General features: G+C 43.0%; 1 protein-coding gene across 1 annotated transcript in view; it reads left to right on the top strand.

The window, feature by feature from the left end:
- LOC147707025 (adhesion G protein-coupled receptor F5-like) overlaps nucleotides 1-23,567 on the top strand; it is a 579,327-nt gene that overhangs the window by 292,643 nt on the left and 263,117 nt on the right. Inside the window, exon 8 of the mRNA XM_086925616.1 lies at nucleotides 14,301-14,442. Coding sequence (XP_086781742.1) covers nucleotides 14,301-14,442 — 142 coding nt within the window. The remainder of the gene's footprint in view (nucleotides 1-14,300; nucleotides 14,443-23,567) is intronic.

Below are 23,567 nucleotides of genomic sequence, written 5' to 3'. Positions count from 1 at the left end.
TCTTTACTATGTAGTTTGTTTTTTATTGAAAATGAGGATATTGATAACAGGGGGAGCTACTGATCACATGTTTAATTACCCATCAATTTTTGAAATTCTGTTAGGGCCCTGCACGAAGCAGAGCCTATTTATTGAAATTGATGGTAGCCATTACAAGCGTACTCGCTTTAAGGTGTTATTGGGCGCTTATTAGATTTGGAGATGGTTAGCCAGAACAATGGCTATAGGGAAATTTTCGTACTATACACCTTTTAAAGCATCTAGGATACTGCCTACGATATTTTCTGATGGAATGTCACAAAATTGGCAGAGAAAAGGGGTGAGGTGGTTGGGTGATATCTGTTCGGAAGATGGTATGTGTAAATCTTTTGAGGAGTTAAGAGAACATTTTTCTTTCCCTAGAGCTTATTTTTTAAAAAATTTGCAAATACGGGATTTTTTTGTAAGACAGAAACTAATTTTGCAAATTAATCTAGTAATAGAAGGGATTAACAAGCAGGTTAAAATAGGTTTTCTGTATCGGATATTATTGGGGGAAAAAACAGACGATCTTAAGAAAGTAAGGGCAAAGTGGGATAATACTCTAGGAAATCCAGAAATAGTGGTGGAAGATCTTCTTCTGCTGTCCAAAGAGGCATTAATGTCTGAAAATTTAAAAGCCCAATTTTTTAAAACTGTGTTTGATTTGTATTACACTCCTGAATGCATGGCCAAGTGGGGTGAGCGATTTGATGGTAAATGTTTTCGATGTAAAGCCGACCATGCAGATAGTATTCATATTTTTTTCTTCTTCTGCCCTAGGTTACATGGTTTTATAGGAGGAATTGAAAAGTTAATTTCTTTAGTTCTTAATACTTCTGTAACTATTACCCCTGCTACGATGCTCTTGGGGAAAATTCCCATAGATAGCTCCTTGGAGAGGTTACACTCTCATCGCCACTTTATTTTTTTTTCTATGACAGTGGCACGATTATGTATAGCTACTGAGTGGCTTCAGGAAAAGCCGCCTGTCTATCAACAATGGCAAGCAAGAATGTATAATTTATATAAATTGGAGTAGGGGCTTTTCTCAATTAGTGGATCAAGGAGAAAAAAGAAAATGGGTATGAAAATTTGGGGTTCTTTTTCAGATTATTACGAAGATTGAGAATGTATATAAATATGAATTGTATTTGTTAATAATGGATTTACACTGACCACTAATTGTTATTTTTATTTGATATATGCAAAGTAATGACTACCCGCCTTTGGTTGATTTATGTTTTATTGTATATACTGCTTATAGAATAATTTGGTTTTTACTCTTATGCTGTATTAATGTGTTGCTGTGAACATACAAAAAAAGAAAAAAAAAAAAGAAAAAGTAGCCAGATGCAGTTCTGTCAATTGTTGGAATTGCTTCCGGATTTTCTTTGATCTTTGGATTTCCTTCTTCCTTTGCCAAATTAGTATAGTCCGGGGCTACATCATTGTAGACAGGTGTTTCTTGACGATCTGTTGCAATTTGGGTCTCAAGAGGCACAAGTTCCATGGCTTTGTTGCATAGTCCTTTTTTATTCACTGCAGGTTTATCAAATTTGATTAGTCTCTCAGTTTGAACCTCTTGGATTGTAGCAAGTTTTGGTCTTCTGCTACATCTTGGGAGTCCACTGGGCCTACTACTTATTATTGGCCACATCGTTGTGGTTTTACCGGTCGATTGATACAACTCGATTCTCCTTTTTACCAGCAAGGGGCGGTAGTACTACTGATCTTGTTCCGCTGATAGCTAAGACAGGTACTGCTTTTCTGTAGGAAGGCCCAAATTCCTTCTTCACCGCGATCTTCTCTCTGACCAGATCCCCAATCTTTGGAATCCAGACAGGTCTTGCTGGGACAGGTGGTTTTTCTTCAGTGGCCGTTGGCTTTAGCTTTGTGTTACTTAGACTTCTTCTTGTTTCATTCATGTCCTGTAAAACAGCCAAACGATCTTTGATATCAAAAGCTTTTTGTTCCACCACTGAAGTTTGACAATCGAGGTCTTCGATTATCATTCTTGTACCAAACAAAAGTTCATTCGGAGTGATTCCACCCGGAGAATTTCTTGACAGATTGCTAAGACTACATTGGACACTTATTAGATGTGTGACCCACCCATCACCCGAACCTAATACCCTCGCTGTTATAGATTGCTTTATGTCACTTTTTTCTCTCCACTACCGCATTTCCCTCAGGATGGAATGGACTAGAGTGCCGCAATGCAATGCCCAAGCTGGCCATGGCCTCCTTGTAAGCTCGAGAGCTAAATGCAGGACCCTGGTCAGAATGTAGCACACCAATTGCGTATGTACAGATAAAGACTCGCAAATCTTTTATAACAGTTCTGGCGTCAACCGAGCGCTGGGTCCACATCCAAATGAATCTCGTCTTAATATGTATGGGATCGCATTTGTCTTGTCGGACATTTGCGTGTAGATAGTCTAATGCTGTCTAATAGAGGTGTCTGGGCTGGTCTCACTGTGCTAGAGTCAGATATCTGGTCCGGTTCATAACTGCGATCTCTATGGCAGTCTTGACAATCCATTGCAAAGTTATAAACTTGCACGCTTATTCCCGGCCACCAGTATCTTGATTGCAATTCTATTAGAGATTTCAGGATCTCTTGGTGCCTCAGACCCATTCCCATGTGTGCTTCTTGAATCAAGAAGACTCTCCGGTTCGTGTTTGGAATTACTCTATCCCCCACTTCATGGATTTGAGCAAACTGAACGGAGTTCGCATCAATTATGTATGTATTTCCGAGTGGATAGTTTAGAGGTAACGCCGCATAATTGCCTTCCATTGAGGCTTTTACTGCTAGTAGCGTTTCTCCATCTATTTGTTTTTTAGAGCGCTTTTTTGTAGCTACGGAAGCTGGGTGACCAGCTGCCGCTGTGGTTCTGTTAGCCAATAAATTCCCTGCAATGTGAACGCCATCACGTTGAAGACTCTCCGTATGTATCACTTGAGTCTTTTGTAGTTCTTTCTGCAAAAGAACTACCTGTTCCCATAGTTTTTTTAAGTTTTATTGTGCCACCTGTCTCATCTTTGTAACCGTTTTCAATCCAGGTCTGCATGGAATTATTGTAAGATTCAACGCAGAAATGCGAATCGCACACTATTAGTGTGGGGAATTCGCGATCTGCACTTTCAAGCGCCATCTTCAAATTTTGTAGTTCAGCTCGCTGAGCTGTACAGATTCTGAGTGATTGAGTTTTATTGACCAATGGTCTAAATTTTCCTTCGTGCCATCGACCTTTAACAATCGCGCTCGCAGCCCTATATGTTTGTTTACCCCCAACTGCGGGCTGTGCTGAATCGTCTGTATATATTATACAGCTGTAATGTTCCAGAGGCAGAGATTCAGTCGGCAGAGGACATTCGTATTCGTATTGGAGAAATTCTTGCGTTTTTAAGTTAGTATCAAATTCGTATACTACGTTTGATGCAGCAAGAGAATTAACCCATTGGATCCATCTTGGATGTAAGGCTTTAGCATTTGGAATGCTTGCTCTTGCTACTGCTTCCAAAGCAGGTACTGGTGTAACGATTATTATACGTTTTCCTTGTGCGAGGGCTCTTTCTTTTGCTACAGCAGTTTGTACCGCAGTTAGAATTTTTTCAGTAGAACTGAATTTTATTTCAGCTTGTGCGTACAAGTGTGATTTGTAAGCTATTGGTACCGTTTCTCCCTCATTAGAGGTCAGGTATGTAAATCTGCATCTTCCTGGGATGACTCGGATTACAAGGTTGCATTCGTGTGCGCATGTTTGCAGTTTTGTTTTAGTTAACATGTCTGTTTGTAATGATCTTAAAATTTCTGTGTGTTTCTTAGTCCAATTAATTGGTTTGAAATCAGGTTTTATTAATTTGTAGAGTGGTTTGACCCTCTCTGCATAATTTAGAATGTAAGTTCTTCCGAAGTTCAGGAAACCTGGAATTGATTGTAAGTTTTTCAGCGTTTTTGGAGCTTGGAGTACTGCACACTTCTCTAAGAAGTTGTCTGCTAGGCTTTTGCCTTCACTTGATAATTCATATCCTAAAAATAGGACTGTCTGGTGGGCAATTTGTGACTTTTTAAAGTTAAATTTGTACTCTTCAGATGCGAACCCACGTATGATGGTGTTCACTCTTTTCAAGTGTGTCTCCAGGTCATTGTCTGTAAGATAGATGTTATCGACATAAGATAATGCCTCATCATCATATATTTGTAGTAACTCTGTTACTCTGGCTGAAAATAATCCTGGGCTATTCTTGAATCCCTGTGGGAGACGACAAAATTGCTTTTGGGCCCCCCTGCTGGAGAAAGCGGTCAAATACCTGCTTTCTGGTGCAATGTTTTGACAGAAAAATCCATTTAAAATATCTAATGTCGTTTTATATTTTTTGCGCACAATATAATATTCATTAGTGCTACACTGTGCGAATTTTGTACTGCAAATGTTTTACAGCAAGAGCTTAGGTGTCTGTAGTCCAAAACTAGATGATATGAATCGTCTGGTTTGGAGACAGGAAACAAAGGATTGTTCATAGACGAGGTGCATGTTTCAATCACCCCTTGGTATTCAAGTTGATTTAAAATCTTCCTGACCTGTTTTTTAGCTTCTTGATTAACTGGGTACTGCCTTTGTGCAGTGGGCTGGTTTTTTAACTGGATTTTATGGTGAGGAGAATCCTCATCCATTCCTGCGTGATTTTTATATAATGCTGGAGATTGGGCTACTGCCGATTTTCTTGCATATGTTTATTTTTTATGAATTGGAATGTGATTAGAGAAGGCTTGTGGGCACTCCCTGACAAATTCAGGTAGACAGTCTTGTTCAGCTAGAAGAATGTCATAGCCCTTAGAGAGCTTCTCCCAAAAGAGTGCTCTTATTTTTCTAGTTATGTCCCCCTCCATCCGGAGAGTTACTTCATATAACTTATGGGGTACACTAACCCTGGTGTCTGCAGTTTCAACCTGAATTCATTTATTCAAGTCCACTGTCTCCAGATGATCCTTCAGGATCTTGCGAACTATGGTTACTTTTGCTGCGCTGTCTACCATTGTCTGAGCCCACCCCCCGTTCTTGAGTTGTGTCCTCAAGATCCTCGGCATGTCTGACCTTTATGATTGCTACCTTCTTTTTTGAAAATTGAGCCTTTTTATTTTGGTGAACGGGTTCTTTGTCTTTGGACTTGACGCGTTCTTCTTTGTGTTCTGATCGTCCTCTTCTTTCCGATTTCTGTGAGGAAGGTTTTTTCCAATTATCCCTATTTCGAAGATTATATCTTTTTTCAGAGGGCTCCCTTTGGGGAGACTTGTCTCTCTGTTGGGGAGATCTCCTTCTGGGCTGAGAATATTTTTCTCTAGGAAGAGACTGTTTATTACTCTCCCACTTCTTCTTTGGAGTTGTGAGATTATCTTTAATAAACACCTTTTCAGGATTTTCTGTTCATTCAGGTTTTACTGGTTTTCCACCCAAACTATCTCTACCTAGTTCTTCATAGGATTTGTCAATAATTCTTGCAAGTTCATATGGTTGGTTTGCTATATCTGTTTCTTTTAACTTCTGGCGGATTACCACTGATGCTGCTTCACCTCTAATGTTAGCTAGTAATATAGCTGAGACCTGTTTGAACTCTTTCAGTAATTTCATACCTAGATTTAGGGCTGGTTCTGGGCCATATTCATTCTGAATTTGTCTCAGAACGTCTGGTATTACCGCCATGGACGGTACACCATGTTTTCTTGTGTAGATTGAAGCAAAGACTGTACCCCAAGTGTCACAGTCCTCCACATGCGGTGCAATCCCCATTGGTAAACAGAATTCTGTGTTTTTCATGAGGTGTACCATCAGGAAATACTGCCTCTATTTGAGTAATTTTTTGTGCTAGCCAATACGGAATTTGTTCCTTTTTGGCGGGTAACCTGCCAATGACTGACTGTAAAGTCTGTGGTGTAATTTTGTTTGTGTTCCCCTGGTACGGGGTGTGTTGTGGAATTTATATTGCTGGTTGGACTGTTAAAGTCCTCATGACACATTGAACCAATTGTCTATGTATTTTTAATAATTGTTTTAGTTGAGCTAAAAGTTCTCTATCTGACATTTCTTCAATGTCAGGATGTGGTGTATAGCTGGCTAGTACCGGCCATGTAGCTCCTGGTCTACCTAGTGGACCAAGCGTGGTAATGTGATTTTGATGTTTTAGGGCGCCATTAACATAGAGCTAATGCTCTTGGTAAGTTAGTGGAATTTCAACGTCCTCGAAAAAAACGTATTCCACTGGAGGTTCCTCTGCTTTGTAGTAGTGGAACTCCTGTGTTACTGGATTTGCTTGTGGAAAAGTAATCCATGAAAAGAATACCTCTGTCTGCCGATATTCATGTGCCTCTATCACAAATATAACTTCACCACCTCTCGATGATATCCCATTTTCTATAAGTTTTATAGTTATGGTTTTCCTTATATTTGCCGGGATGAATATAGCATCAGGGTCATTTTGATGGAGAGTTGTGTCATCTAACACTGCTTGAGCTGCTATTCTAGCTCTCTCCCTTTCGTCGTCACCCTCTGACATTTTTATTTACTGAAAGTTTTGCAGAACAAGTTTCCAAGGAAACAAAGATTAGCTGCACAATATTTTGGAACACTGTATCCTTCAATGTTGAATAAACCGAAAACTAATACATAGGATTCTCGTCCTACTAAGTTTGGGCGGATATTATGCCCTTTTACCCACTCCAGACGTCTATTGGTGTTTTTACGGGGAAGAGGGGTCTGTGTGAAAAGCACGACTTAGTTACTCTAGTATCGAGCATTAAATTATCGCCTTACCAAACGTTGGGCACCTTGTAGTGTAGTTCCTATATTCCCAATAGGCTCTGCGCATTGGAATAATATATCCTGTAGCTTAGACGTAGGACTGAGGTCTACTAGGTCTCTACCGGGTATATTAGACTTAATTGTGAGTGCCAGCTAGCTCAGAGGTCACTAGAAACTTTCTCGAATAAACAAGAAGGGATTAGTTTCTGACAACCACATAAAACATGACTACTTTGTTTCCCAAGAATAAGAAATCAAATATCTAGAGTCGCGGAAACAATAGATAACTATTTCACTCAGTCAATCGTGCATGCTTAGTTTCACCAGAGGTGCAAGAGGAATAGCGACGGGCGTTTTCAATAAAAAGGTATTTATTGAATAGTCTTCTTTCTCAAGCATTGAAAATGAACTGCTACAATAGTAAAGCTTACTATGCAGTACAATGCATATAATACGAACAGTATTATAAAGTAGTACTGTAAAAGCGTGATATGGTTTCTAAGCCATAAAGTTCATAAAATGTATAAAATACATAAAAAACCTACAGTGATAAAAGGATGACTGAAAATACTCGACTGGTGCTTCTAAATAAGCCTACCCCGGTGTACCTAACATATGTCTAGTACGAGGGAGGAAGTATAAGAGGAGTAGCTTAAGTTTTAGGAGTTCTCTACCAGGAAACTGATTCCAATAATTCTCTAAGAGGTCTAACCAGCTCCATACCTTTGGTTCTGGAATGAAGGAGGTCTTGTATCTCGTTCTTGGGACTCGATTTCCCAGATACCCGCAAGGGTAGCCTGGAAACACTGGAGCTGGATTTCTCGGCACTTGCTGCTGCAGGGCGTCGGGCAAGTAGATAGTCGATCTGCTCCAAACCACAGTGTGTTTGTTTAGGCAAATCAAGGCATATTTATGCTTTGAAGGTGCCGAGTTTGACGCATGTTTGGACTTAATAACGTCACTCAAAAGCTCATTTCTTGGAAAACGCTGGGAGTTCTAGGAGAACTTAATATTCAAGCAGGGGGAAGTCCCGGGCTGCTGAAGGCAGGTTTTTCCAAGAAAACGTTGTTAATTCTTGGAGCTTATTGGAAGTATCCATGCCGTATTTGGGCTGTATGGTTAAGCCCAATATGGTAATGATTTTAATGCCTATATAAGGAAATGATAAAGTATACCTATATAAGGGCATGAATCGGGAAATTTATACTAGGGTCTGAGATTCATTTACAACAATACGCCCTCCCTAAAGAAGTGCTCCAATTCCGACAATCCAGGGGCAGCACCTCCAATGAGCAAGGCGGGGATGACCAAGAGTTAACCTTAAGAGATGTTATGAATGCTATAACCTGTGTTAAAACATCATTGGAACACAGGATGGATACCATCGCAATTGAGGTCAACCTGCTCCGAGCTGACCTCACCAAACTTAATGAGAAGGTCCAGCAGGTGGAACTTACCTCGTCTAGTTTAGTGGGAGATGTCGGCCAGTTGCAAGGGGAAATCCATGACCTACAATCTTTCCGCAAAACTACTGAGCTTAAGCTGGATGACTAGGAAGGGCGCCTGCGTCACAGTAACCTGCGCATCCAGGTGTATCGGAAAAGGCTGAGGGGCAGACTCCAGACCTCTTTGTGGAAGACCTTATCCTACAACATCTACAGCCCAAAGGCCTTAGTAACTTCTTTGTAATTGAAAGGGCACACAGGATCCCTGGAGGCCGTCCCAGGCTGGGAGCCCCCTATGCCCAATACTGACTAGAATACTAGATTTCCATGACAGGGATGTAATCCCCCAGAATGCCAGAATGGGAACTGCCCTCCGATATGAGAATGCAGACATCTCTTTTTTCCGGACTTCACACAACGGGTGCAGAGACAGAGGATTTCATTCACCATGGTGAAACAGAAACTCAGAGAGAAGGGACTGAAATACTCCATGCGCTTCCCGGCGCGCCTTCGAGTGAATGCAGAAGGAAACACCTGGTTTTATGAGCAACCTGAGGAGGCGGCTTTCTGGCACGAACACCGTACAGAGTGTGCCCCATGAGACTGTAACGTGGGGGGGCGAGGCGGCCTCTCAGGCCCATGGCTGATGGGGCAAAATGGACAGGATGATACTCCAGCACTGAACTACACAGGGACAATCTAAGACAGGTAACAGGCCCTGTAATGGCCGGGTCTTGGGAGGACCTTCCTCTCAGACAGCCGGCACCCAGAATGGTGGTGTGTGACTCACCTAGGGAACATTATGGTTCTTAATTTTGGGGGTGGGAACAGGACAACGGGATGCCACAGCCGTCTCTTTTCTACTCTTAGGTCCACTGTAGGGCAACAGGCACTCTGCAAGTTTTCCATGGGCAGTTTCACGCCCAGAGTGCAGGCCAGCAGGTGAGGGGGTTGTTGGGTTGGGGGTTTGGGTTCATTTGTTGTTATGGTTTTTGCATCGGTGTTTTATTTCATTATTGTCATAGAGGATATTGCAACTTGTAACCTAAACTATAAGCGTCATGGGGGCAGAAATGTTAAAATATTGAGTTAGAATGTAAACGGACTTGGGGACAAGATCAAGCGTAGCGCAGTTCTTCAATATATCAAATGGCAGGCCCCAGATATTGTCCTGCTACAAGAGATGCACCTGGTTGGGAATCTTTGTAAAGCAATGCACAGAGGGAGGTACAAAATGGTTGCCCACGCAGGTTTCACGTCCGGCTCCTGAGGTGTAGGTATCATGGTTAAAAAGTCACTCCCCCTAGCCGTGGGCTCCATTTGGACAGATGAGAGAGGCTGATATGTCAGGGTTTCGGGCATGTGGGAGGGCCGATATATCACATTTATGTCCATCTATGTACCTCCGGGCTTGCAGGGCTCCACATTTGTGGACTTGGGCTCAGTCCTACTCACCATTGCGGATGGCCTCTTGGTCCTTGGGGGTGACTTTAATGCAGTAGTCTCGGGCATACTGGATCAATATCCCCCAAGGGAAATAGGACCTTCTTCACTCTGGATGCCCGACTTTCTTGGCGGTATGGGTCTGTTAGATGGGTGAAGAGTATACCACCCAGACCAGATACAACACACCTTTCATTCCGGGGCACACCGTAGCCTTTCCTGTCTAGATTACTGCTTGGTCCCCGCGGCACAAGTCACTTGCATACATGAAATCAGACACCATGCCAGGGGGAACTCCGACCACTCCCCAGTTTGGATACATATAGTTCTTAATCAGGTTACGGTGGGTAGATTGGCTCCAATCAATCCCTGGTACCTCCGTGGCCCGAAACTGACCCGAAAATCCGTTAAAACCTCCTTAAAGCCATGGACGATTATTTCTCCAAAAACGTGGGGTCGGTGTCCTCATCTCAGTCCTTAAGGGAAGCTTTCAAGGCCATGAATCGGGGTCAGGCCCTGTTATTAATCTCAAGGACAAAGGAACATAAACAGAAAGAAGTCCTTGCTATTGAGGCCGAACTTTATCGGTTAGAGGGTGACCTGGAAACTGGAGTGATACCGGAAAAGCTCCATTTATTGAGCCTGAAACAGCACGATAATAAGGCCCTGGTCACAGACAAGGCCAAACTTCTTGGCAGGGAGTGTCAAGGTAGAATCTATGACCTGGGTGACAAAGCGGGGAGGCTCATAGCATGGCTAGACAAAAAAGACTGGGCAAGCAGAATAGTCCCTGAACTCAAAGTGGAAGGGGTCACCTCTCTCAATGAACCTGAAGAAAGAGAAGATAGGTTTGCCACTCATTTTCAAAAGGTATACATGACAGTCACCTCATACACTGAAGAGGAGTCTCAGGACCTGCTTCGGGACATTAGGCTCCCTCCTCTCTCCCCAGAGGACCGTGACTTCATGGACAGTGACTTGAATACAGATGAGATAGCGCAAGCAATTCAAGCTTTGAAAACGGGTAAGGCTCTTTGCCCAAATGGTATCCCCATTGAGCTATACAAGTTATAGCCAGATAAACTTGCACCATACCTAAAAGCGGTGTTTGAGGAATCTAGGAAGCATGGGACACAGTCCAGGGAACCAGGAACAGCCACCATAGTCACCATACATAAAGAAAGGAAATCCAAGACTGACTGTGCCTCATATAGGCCAATCTCTCTTCTGAACACCAAACCAAAAATCCTGGCCAAGCTTTTAGCTAACCGCCTGCTTAAAATATTAAGTAGCCTAGTACACCCAGATCAATCTGGCTTTATGTCCCACAGAAATACGGCACTGAACCTGAGTAGAATTAATGGGGTGTTGGGCAGGGCACCAACCATTCAAGAGTCAGCTGTGATAAAGTCCATGAATGCAACCATGGCATTCAGCACTGTTGAATGGCCCTACCTCTGGGCAGCCAAGGATGGGATTTGGCCCAAAGTACATACAATAGGTGCATCTCTTATACGAAGAATCCCTGGCTCAGGTAGTGGTGAACAATACACTGTCGGCCACGTTCCCCTTCAGTCGTAGAACCAGTCAGGGATGCCCCCTCTCACTTCTTCTTTTTGCCCTAGTCCTAGAATCACTGGTGCTTGGATCTGACAGGACCCCATGATACGAGGGTTGAGATGGTCCCCTGATTGGGAAGACTGGATCTCACTCTACGCTGACGACATCTTACTCTATTTGGCCTCCCCTACAAAATCCCTAATAGGGGTATTAGACATTTTGACAGTGTTCGGCAGATTTTCTGTATTCACTGTCAACTGGTGTAAATCCCTATTATTCACTCTCAGGGGGATCTTCCAATCCCCCCAAAAGGCTGCCCAATTCAGATCAACACTGTCGGTTTTAAGTATTTAGGTATTTTTATCTCTCTCGGTCCCTCAATCCACTACGCTCAAAATCTTCTTCCGCCCCTGCATAAACTCAAAAAAGACATTGCCAGCTGGAAATTGCTTCCCCTTTCCCTGTTGGGCAGAGCTGCCCTATTTAAAATGATGTTCTTGCCCAGAATTCTTTATGCACTGCAGAAACCCTGGACCCTGGTCCTGCTCATTACTTCAGAGAGGTGGGGGGCCTTCAGAGAGACCTATTATGGGACAGACAACAGCGCATCCTCCTTAAAAAGTTGACCTTGAACTGGTACGACTGTGGTATTAGCCTCCTTGACATTAAACATTTTTACTGGGCAGCACTTCTTGCAGCCGTCAAATATGGCACTTATGGTCACGGTGACGACCCTGGCTATGCCATAGATAAATGGCTTCTGCCCGCAGGCAATTACAACTGGGCCTTCTATTCGCGTCCTAAACGATACACACTGACAGGCCCCACCAACCACTCGGTTCAAATTTGGCACAGCGCTACTAACATAAATTGACATTAGCAACCCCATTTTGGGATTCTGAAAACCTGTGTAGCCTATGGAGGTCAAAAGGGTTTGACAGGTGGGACCTCATTGGCATTTTACAAGTCAAAGACGTTTTGGGAGAGGGAGGAGTCAATTCCTTCACTACACTGAAGACGGAATACGATCTGGCCTACACTGAATATTTTCGATATGCAAAGGTCCTAAACTCACTTCACCCACTTCTACCTAAGAGAGGGGCTCCTCCTGAGGCCTTGCCCTTAGAAGACAGGATTTTGGACGGCCACTTACCAGACAAGACAATTTCCTTAATATACAAACAACTAATAAAGAACATGACAGATCTCCTCCAGGTATTACAGGAGAAATGGATGGGTGATGGGATTGAGATAGATGATGAAGACTGCCAGGAGGCAGTGTCTTCCTCTAGAGTGGTAGCCATTCCGGCGCGCCTTAGGCTAGTACAGCTAACAATTCTTCCCAGACTGTATATTACCGGGCCCCGACTGATACCTATGGGGAGAGCCAATAGTGGGGAGTGCAAAAAAATATGTGGCCATCTGGGAACGTTCTTCCACATCAGTTGGGAGTGTAGTCATGTCAGCTCCTTCTGGCACACGGTACAGGAGACAATATATCCAGTGCTATGCATCCATCACCATCCGGAGGTGAGACGGTGTCTCCTGAACATATGGGAACCCACAGACCTGAACACTCACAAACGGAATGGGCCATCCTGGGGTTCACGATTGCCAATAGAAATATTGCACAATTATGGGGCGCTGCCACACCACCCACATTAGAGGCTTGGGAAAGGGACCTTGATCGGTGCATGTTTAGAGAGAAAGCGCTGTATGCTGCCAGGGGATGCCCTAAAAAGTGGTTCCGGATTTGGAGCCGTTGCAATAGCTATCATGAAGAGATTTGTATGCTGCCTTGTTGTGTTGAACAAAATGTTCCTCTTACCCCATAGCTTCCCCTCCTATGTAATGATATAATCCTTCTCCTCCTGTACGCTGTTGCGGTATATAAACTGGCTGAATCCTCTGTATTGTTTATTTAAACCAATGTCTGTTTCAATAAAAAGATTTATTAAAAAATCAAGATAGGCTGCAACTTATGTTGAATGAGAGGTTGTTACGAAGCAAGGCAGCATAATGTAATTTAAGTGTTTTATTGTTGAATAAATTATCACAGGAAATAGGGTAGAACAGCCTAAAGCTGCCTATCATGCATTGAAATGAAAAAATGTGGAGCAATTAAAAAGACTTGACTATGCCCTCATTAGATGCAAATCTTCCTCCAGTGATCTTGATTATTAGCAAATGCCTACGTTGGAAGACTGGACATCAGGATGCTATTTTAATAAGGCTAAAATTAACCAAAGCACTTACTACCGCAGCGTGCTGTTTTTTAAGAAGGAATAAATCATCCCACATCCCTGGCTATTTAAGAACTTATCCATTAACATTTTTCTCTGTTTTGCCTCTGTTTCTCTACTTCAGACTCTGTACCCCTCTGCCTACCATTAACCCTGACTCTGTCTCCCTCTCTACCTTGTATCATTTTAAGGATTTTGGGGTATTTAATAGACATATTTTGCGTGAAGCTTAATGTACAATTCCATATTGTTCGACATCATGCAGATTTCAAATAACAGGCAATGGGTAATCAGGGGCAAAGTTGATCTGCCTGGGAAGGGGACTTGGGGACTCCAAAATATGTTATTTTTACCGGTGGGGCAAAAAATCCATGCATTTAAACTATTTGTTCAAAGTGAAGTTATCATGCACATATGTGTTAATTACTTACTTCGTCCCTGTATCTGAGGTAGAGGAAGTGTCCTAGACGGACCGATTACAGTCAAACATTCAATACCGAGACTGAGTATTAATTTGTAAGTATTTTGCATGGGTGCACTTATATGTTAGAGACGGATTTCAGTCCAATCTGTGAGTCATTACACTTAATTGCAGCCACAATAGGACGAGGACCTATCATTGCCAGCTCTTTGAAGTTTCAATTCTGCCAGTTCATCGTTCGTAATATGCTCTGTGGTGTAGGTAATATACCTTTCCGCAAAGCAAATGTATGCAAATGTATGTGTATACATGAACTAACTACTATCATATTAATTTCATTCTAGGACATATATTCCCTGATCAGAATTGCCTAGAGTATTTACTCGATACAAATGTTTCTCATTGCCCAATAGAGACTTCGGGTAAAACCTCAAGCTACCGATGTCATTGCAATAGAACTTGTGAACTTATCTCAGACACAGTAACTGTGACACTTATCAGAAAAGGTGAGTAATATTTCGCCTTTGTAAATTAAATATTCTGTTCTCCATACAGTGTTACGAAAATATACCTTTTAAGTGTGATGTATATGAGTGTGTACAAGAATGTGAAGTCTGGGCTGGAAAAACCTTGGTCAAAAAAAGACCCAAATCAAAATTATATTTGCGGCCCTAGATAAGCTTTGTGCGCAGTAATATGAATTATGGGTGCAAATTAAGGGCCACATTTTGAGCCCCTTGCACAGCCGAAGTGTCACTTTATGTGACACTGCACGGTACAAACCTTGAAATCATATCTATGGGACCACTTAAAGCCAATTTGCGTGGCTTTGAGTGGCCTCATAGATATGAAGTAATCGCCGCGTTGCCTTACTCTGCACACAGTAGGCGTTCCACGGGCATTTTGATTTCAATTCTGACCTGTTCTAAGATTTACAAGAGCATGTAAACATTGACTCCAAAACCTTACGGCTCCCAAGGTGAGGTGTAACAAGGAGAAATTACTCCTCTTTTCTTCCCCTTTTCCCATAGAGAGATGAAAAGGCCTCTCAGGAATTTTTTTGTGCAGGAAGGTGCACCTTCCTGCATAAAAATGTTCCTGCTGACAACACAGGCCATCTTTCACAGGTGCAAGGGTGCCTGCATTGCCGCTCAGCTGTCGAAATGGCACCAGTGCTGAGGGAAAGGGCAGGAATGCACTGTATGAGATAAAGTAGTGCATTGTGCCCTTTTAGTTTGACATATGGTAGCACAGCAAGGTGACTTGGGTGTGCTGCCCTATGTCAAAACCCCATAAATAAGGCCCTTAGTAGATAATTCACAAACCATTCCGCTGCACTTTGAAATTAAGGTACTTGGACTTAGAAGAAGAATTAAGATCTGAGTATTCCAGGCAGGAGGCTCCAACAAAAAGCGGTGAACACCCACAAATTTGCAAAATGGTCGTACCACCCACAAAATTAAAAGGGTGTAGAGAAAACGGATTTTACGACGGGAGTTTTGCCCCTAGGATGAAAAAAGTTCACAAGTGCAAATTCACATTAATGCATGCGCAAAAGCAGACTTGTCAGAATTTTGCACGAGAAAATGGTAATCCATTAGACTATAATGCCTTAGAGTATCTTTGAAATTCACAATGAATTTCGAATCTGACATTCCCAGGAGGAGTCCATTCTCCTGAAAAACGCTCAGATAGTGGAATGTGATGTTGTTAGCATCAAGAAATATAAATACCAAAGAGTCGAACAAATTCTGTGAGAAAGGTTTTTTACTGTTGGTTGAGGCAGCCTCCCTTGAAGATTGCTTTTTAGTGTATTCCCTGACAGACAAAGCTATCTCAAGCATTCACTGAAAAATGGTGAATAACTCACCAGATCCTCTGGTGACATTGAAAGTGGTACGGGGGGAAGACCTTGGTACGTTGGAGCAACATGATTGGGTTGAAGGCACAACACTGGGTTCCAGGGTGGTGGCTATAAGATCCCTCTTTTGGTTAGTCCAATTGAAGATCCTACAAAGGACATAAAACTCTAGACCATTGTTGCATCGAATGGGGTGGGCTGACACCTCTCTCTGTCACCGAGGATGTGGACAGGAGGGGACCTTTTCCATGTGTTCTGGGATTGTCATTGATACAAGGTTATTGGACAGGAATTATACGAATAATGTCCGACGTAGTGGAACTGGAGGTCCCTTTGGAGGCTAAATGGTTTCTCCTTCTTATCTTGGGTAAAGAGTCCTCGCCACAATATCAAAACATATGGCTTGCACTGGATTCGGCGGTGCTTAGCACAACTGTTGGGGGGCTGTCACCCCCCAGTGTGGCTGACTGGGAGGCAGACCTCGAATGGTGTTGGAGATCGGATCACACAGTGTAACTCAGTAGAGGATGAGGGGGTGGCAGGGGTACAAGGGTCTATAAACTGCAAGGGTATAATGATGAATATACATGTATGTTGGGAATGGGTTATCTGCGTTGTATGGGTCTTGTTCCTTGCTTGTCGAGCTATGTATGATTATGTTATACATTTATTGATGCAGACATTGAACTGTATTCTTTTGGGCCAGTTGATTTATAATACTGTGAATTGCTATTGCAGAACTGTATAGTTGATTGATTTTTTTAAATTCCACAAGTCTTGTCACGTCCTCATTATTTTCTTTGATATTTTTCTCACTATGAGCAGGGATTGTTCTAGCAAAGTTCAAAACATTTCTTGACATTCTGAACCAAGGAAACATAGCAGAATATATATTTTTTTACCAATGGACATTTTATCTACTTTGATTGCTACTATATATTTAAGAAATTCTTCCTTCAACATTTTCCAAGCATTAGGCAGATTCCTTCTATTATGTAAAAAGTGTTGTAGAGGATACAACTACGTTGTGGAAATGCAAAGGTACACATGACTAATGAATGGAAGGAAATTACTTATGTAACATGTGTTATAAATTAACAGTGCAACAAGGATTAAACTAAATTGAAGAGAGGGGTGTCAGATTACTACTCAAATTGATGAATAAACACACTAGGATGAACAAAGCATACAATTATTTTACAAAGAAACTCTGACATTTCTTATGAGATATGCTGCTACTCGAATATATATATATTCATGAAATATAAGTTACAAATTTACAGTGGAAGACGGGACAGCTACAAGGAAATACAAACATCTTAAATCCTTAATTACAGGCAGTTGAGAGGATCTGCATCGAAGATGCGTTGCGCAGCCGAAGCAATGTGTCTGTAAGGAGATGCGGTGAGGCTGTTATGTGAAGTCCTGGGTTGTCCTTGATGATCCAATCGAAAAGAGCTTGCGATGCGAAGTCCGGTATCGAGGATTTGTTACGCGATCTTGGTGATGCGCTGGTTCCGAGGACCTTCTACACACCGATATAGAGTCTGGCGTCATCTGCAAGGCTGCCATCAATGCAGTATGCGAAGACCTGCTTTGAGGATGCGTCACGTAGCAGAAGTTATGAAGAGGCTTGCAAAGCAGTGTGGGTCTTGCCAGTGGCAAAGACCCACACAGCAATGGCAATATGTTGGTTCTGCTCAAGATTGCACCACACAGCAAAGGAGATGCGTCAGTTCTGCTGGAACAACAGAGGCTGGTAGAGCACCTTAGGCCAACTTGCATGGGTACTGGACTGGGGTGACACCATGTGGCAGGGCATATTCAAAGGTAGCAGAGTCCAGGTGCTGGGGTCGAGGTTGTTGGAGTTGTCTGTCCCTGAAGCTCAAATCAGGAGGCCAGCCAACTAACCTTATGAGTCAATCTGGGGTCTCACTCTGGGGTCCTGTATTCAACAGATGCAGGTCCAGCCCTTCTGACCCAGGCAGGAGGACTGCAGGCAGCAGGTCAGTACAACAGGGCTGCAGCTCCTTCACAGCAGCAGTAAAGCTGAGTGGCAGTCTTTTCAGCAGCACAGCAGTTCTTACTTCTGGCAAAGTATCCACAGGTCCAGAAGTGTACTGAAAGCTTGATGTCTGGGGTCCAATATTTTTACCCAGTTGTGCCTTTGAATTAGGAAGAAGCTTCTAGAGGCATGCCTTTGTAGTGCAGAGGTGCCTTGTCTTCCGTCTCCTGGCTTTAGTCTAACTACCAGGTGTATGCAGCCCTTTGTGTGGAGGCAGGACAGATCCTATTCAAGTGTAAGTGGGGCTGTGCCCAGCTCCTTTCTCCAGTCCTTCTAGTGTTGGCCTATCCAGGCACACCTAACCGCCAAATTGTGTGTGGTTGCCATTGAGAAATATATAAAGTCCAACATCCAGTCATGTGACCTGGAGACAGGCTGCAGGCACCACATGGCTGAAACAGGAAAAGGCCAACTTTCTCAAAGTATATTAAAACAAACAGATACCTCTGAGCCCATAGATTTGACTGTACTTAAGCCACAGTAGTCTTTTTATTAACTCTTGGCTCCAATTATTTTGAGTTTCTTTTTGTATTTTTTAAAGGTTTATATCACCAAATCTTTTTGAACATACCCTCAGTGTTTTTTCTGAAATTAGTAGCAAAAACAATTAACAGTATTTACAACACATACATATGCTATATCGCTAATAGCACAGACAAATATTTGCACATAAACATATATATCAACATCAGACACAGTTGTATTGGTACCTTCAATTCACATTAGATTATACTTCTCATCTAGACTTTGTTAGTCTTACTCCTTTGTGTTTAATATTGGGACCTTTTTCCTGTTGTCCTCAATATTGTCTACTGTCGTGATCCAGCAGCGGTCAGAGACTATTCTCAAACTCTATTCTCGAGCTTGGACACTCCAGCTCAAGACACCTGATATTTGGCGCATTATTGTCTTTGTTTGCCCTGGATCTCTTAATGGTAAGAGCCAACACGTTTCAACCTTCATAAAGGGGGGACCAGAAAGCTGTATTTATGGGATGGTCCTTATCAGGGCAGGGATGTATTCTGTATACTTTTTCAAGGACAGAACAATTCTAGCATCTTAGATTTTCCCGAGAGAATGGTGCACTTTTGGATAGTTTGCAGTAACGCAAACTTGATGCATTGATAAAGAGGGAAGAGTTATCCTGGGACTTATTTACTGTTTAGTTAGGGAGTCTTCATAAGTCACTGCAACCCACTGGCAAGTGAATTGAACAAAAATAGCACTGCACCCTGGCTTCTCAGAAGAGTTAGGGATTTGCTGTCCATCACCTATGTGGAGTCCTGGAGAGCTGGATTTGCTTCCAAATGCTCCCATTTCTACCATTTGTAAGTAACTGCAAAGGTCATTTGGCTGACCTAATGTGTGGTTACAGTGACATCAAATGCTGCAAGATACTTTTTCTTGACGAGACTAGTTGGCCATCGGCAAGTGGATCCTCACTAAACTATTCTGGTGACCTCTGCTGGAGTGGGTCCTGGATTCCAAGGGCCTTATTATGAGTTTGATTGTCCACCTGCAGCACAGCCACTGCTGCCCTGGTAGGAGGAGTGCCAAGCATGTAGTGCACCCGCCTACCAGATTATGAGATGAATAAAAGGTGGGTGGGTGGTGCTGCGGTGGTCTTATGGCTGTGTTAGGCTTATGGGAGAGCCTTAACAGCAGACTTCTACCAGAACAGCGCCTGCAGTATGTCCCTGTACGGTGTGGAATGACACATGTTGTGCATGTCATACTGTGCAGGAATGGGAGTGTAATTTCAGGGGCACAACATCTGCTCCCCTGCATGCAATCCAGGCCCAGGAGCGGCAGGTGGTCTTGTTAGGACCCTCTTAGTTGCATCTCTGCCACCCTTTTTATGGCGATCTCTCCACCATGAAATTGGAGGTGGAAATGGAACTCAGCCAGCATATTCCTGCACCTTTCCGCTGAGCCACTGCCATAGGTTATTAGATCTAAGCGGACGCAATTCTCTTGTGGTGGTCCAACCCCCACTGTCAAAATGTGGTGGGTGGACCCACAGTGGTGGTGGTGGTCAGACAGCCTCCTCAAGTACAGCAGTCCTAGGACTACTACTTATAATAAGGCCCTAAGTGCTGGCCTGAGGACCTTGGAATCTTGTAAGTGACCAAAAGGAGCTACTTCAAAAGAAAAAAATGTTTCAAATAAGAAAATTTGCAACCTCCAAAGGACAAGGAGAAACCATTTAAGGCTACAGGCCTAAAGCATGCCCACAGTGAGCTTGAAAACAAAGTAGCTCTTGTGCAGATTTCTTGCCTCACATAAGAAGACTTAAGTGTACCTCTGCAGCTAGGGTATCTGGTTTTAGTTCAACCTTTCTAGCTACAGCTTCCAGTTTTGTCCCGCTACAGATTTGTGACCTACAAAAAGAGACTAAATAAAGAAATTGTTCCAAAATGCATAAAAGGCTTCTGCTGACGTGAGGACTTTGTTGGGCATAAATTTTGAACCGTCTCCTGGAAAAAAGACAAAATGTAAAGTTGTTTACTAGATTTTTGTAGTAGGTTTCAAGCCTCCTGGTGCTTCGCGGTCAGCCCCAACTTCAGTTTAGGGTCCATTTTATCACAACCCTGGAAGCTAGAATGTTTATTGGTGCCATTGCTACTAGGGGTGGGCGATAAATTCCGCTCCGAGAATGGAGCTGGCGGAGTTTCGCCCAATCCGCTTATAGATAATGCCCCCATTGTTTATTCTGTGTATCTCTCTGAGACTAAGTGAGCCCGATTGACTGAGCGAAAAGAACTATACTGTTTCCACAATTCCTGAAGGATCAAGGGTTGTTATGTTCGATAGTTGCCAGAAACAATTCTCTCCTTGGTAAGGTTAGTGGGCTTATGGTGGCACTGTGAGCTAGCTGGTCCGAAGGCTAACATATCCTTTGGGGATGTCCGAAATCAGTCTAGACACCAATCCCTTAGTTTATGTTGTCCAAATGTACAGAACCTATGTATTTTTAGAAACTGAACAACGCCATAGTACTGCCGATTTCTGCGTGGCATCGTTTTTTCTCACTCGGGGCTTGCCAATGGTAAAGAGCAAGAATTGCCACCTCCTAGCACGATTTTTGGGTGCTAGTAGGGGACCCAGTGAGATTTTCCCAATGTGGGCAATCGCTGGCGGTCATGACCACACAAGTAAAAAACCTACTTGAGCGGCAGCAAAATCATCTTGTTGGCAGCACCTTCTGGAGTTCTGCGTGGTAGTGCTCATGCCAACCTTTTTGTGCAGAACGAGCTCCAGCCCCTAAAAATAAGTGGAAGGAGTGCAACGTGTCGATTTCAGCCCATTCATTGAATTCCGTGGAATCGCGTACGGTTTTCATGTAACTCAGCAGAGTGAAACTAAGCAAGTTCTGCCCACCCCTAACTGCTACTAGGGGCAACTCTATTTTCTGTAGACAAGATTGTGTTTACCCTGACAAGTTGGTGAACTTATTCCTTGTTATGGACCCTGACTAACAACTCATTTTCTTACAGTGGTAAAAGATGTCTAGCCAATAATTTTCCTAGGTTTACACAAATGTTTTTGAAGGAGGGTGTCTATTTCGCCAAAGTAATGGATCAGTTTTCACTGCAATTTCTTTCTGAGTCTACCTCACCTGGCACTCGAAAGGAAAATGTTACTGTAACACCTGGCATCCTTGGCATAGTTTACCCCACAACCATTTTCCTTCACTCCTCTATTTTGCTGAATTCATATTTTCTGGCTTTTGGACTTTGTGCACAATACCACTGCTAACCAGGGCTAAAGTGCTTGTGCTCTCTCCTTAAACATGGCTTAATTGGCTTATACTCATTTGGCATTTTTAGTTTACAATACGTTTCTAGTAAAGGGGGCCTACATGTACCCAGGGCCTGTAAATTAAATTCTACTAAAGGAGCTGCAGCACTGATTGTGCCAGACACTTAAGTAGCTCATTAAACATGTCTCAGGCCTACAGTTGCAGCCTGTGTGTGCAGTTTTAATCTGCCAAGTTGATCTGGCAAAATAAGCCTTTTGCCAGGCCCAAACCGTAATACATATAAGCAAACCCTAGGGTAGGCCCTGGACAGGTCAAGGTGCAATGTATTTAAAAAGCTTGGACAAGTACTTTTAAATGTTTTATTTCCTGGCAGTGAAAACCCCATAAATTCATATTTCACTACTGCAAGCCCTATCTCTCCCCTGTATTTGTAATGAAAATCCCTACATTATGGTGCAGCCAGAAAATACCATTTTGAAAATGCCACTTTTAGAAAGTTGACAGTTTCCTACCATAATCATCTACTTCCTGCAACCTTTGTCTGGGTCACATGCCTGGGTATAGTTGGCAGTTGAGCTTTGTTTATTTCTACTAGACAGCCAGGCACAAGATATAGTTTACGTGTACCTGGATGGGCCATCATTGGCAAGCTGTGAGAGCGGAGCTGGGCAAAGCCTAATTATATTTGACTAGACTGCGTCGAGGCTCCACGAAGGGCTGCATACAACCTGTAGTGAGTCTGTAGAAAGGGCAGGGAAGGCAAAAAGCCTATGAATGCAAACCTCTAGAAACTTTTCCTATTTTAAAGAAAGCACCAAGTATCAATGCTGGATCCCAGACATCAACTCCTCTGTACACATCTGGACCTGTGATCACTCTGAAACACTGCTGGACTGCTGCCCTGATTACCTACTGCCTTGCTAGTCTGATGCCTTGCTGTATTTCTTCCCTGCCGTCCTCATGTCTGAAGCAGAGAGATTTGGACATGCACCTGAACCTAGGACACCCAGAGTGACTCCAAGGTCTAGTATACTGGCCTCCTGTTCTGAGCCACAGGGACATAACAGGCTTCCAACCATCTGCATCATCTCCCATTTCCAGTTGGAGAAAGCCCCTGAGAACCAAGTGGTGCCTTGGAGCTCCTGGGCGCTTGGTGTAGCCAAAAAGGAGTGTATGTGCTATTCGGGCCTACAAACAGGCCAGTTGGCTTCCAATCCTTGTCACTCTCACAGCCCGGCAATGTGATGCTCCATCAGTCTGACCCTTCACACTACAGTATCAATTGCTCACAGAGAGAGTCACTGTGAAGCTCCAGCACAACCTCTCACATTGACAAAAGGATCTGCAAGCTGCAGCAACACTGTGCCTGCCCTTTGTGCTGCAGTGATGACCATCTGCAACACTTCTCTGACCCCTCTACCACGAATGGGACTCTTTGCAATGGACTGAGAAGGTAACTTTTCAGCTGGACTAACCTGGTGCCTGTGTCTGACCTGTGCTCAATTGGAGTTGGCCTGAAGTTGTGACATTCTCCAAATCTTGCATGACCAGAAGTGTTTGCCGCTTTGTGCTTTTTTGGTGTTATTTTACACTTAAATCTTTAAAAAATCATAACTCTGGGTCTACTGATTAGTTTTTTGTCATTTTAATATTTTTTAATGTATTAAATTTTTCTCTATCCTTCTAAGTTGGTGTGGGATTTTTCTTGTGTTATATTTTCAGAATATTAACGGTTGAAGGTCTGCATATATACCTTACACATTGCCTCTAAATGAAGCCTGACTGCTCTGTGCCAAACTGTTGAGCACAGGTTAATTTAGGGATTGCTTGTGCCTAACCCTGACACGAATTGTGGTTGTTGCTTGAACAGATTCCACCTCCCACAACCAGTAACCCAATTTCACACAGTTACTTAACATATAGCTATCTCTTTGTAGCCTGT

Source organism: Lissotriton vulgaris, chromosome 6 (genome assembly GCF_964263255.1).
Source record: "Lissotriton vulgaris chromosome 6, aLisVul1.2, whole genome shotgun sequence".
NCBI classification, from domain to species: domain Eukaryota; kingdom Metazoa; phylum Chordata; class Amphibia; order Caudata; family Salamandridae; genus Lissotriton; species Lissotriton vulgaris.
The sequence above is the reverse complement of the archived record's forward strand: the minus strand, read 5'-3'. Positions and strand labels throughout refer to the sequence as shown.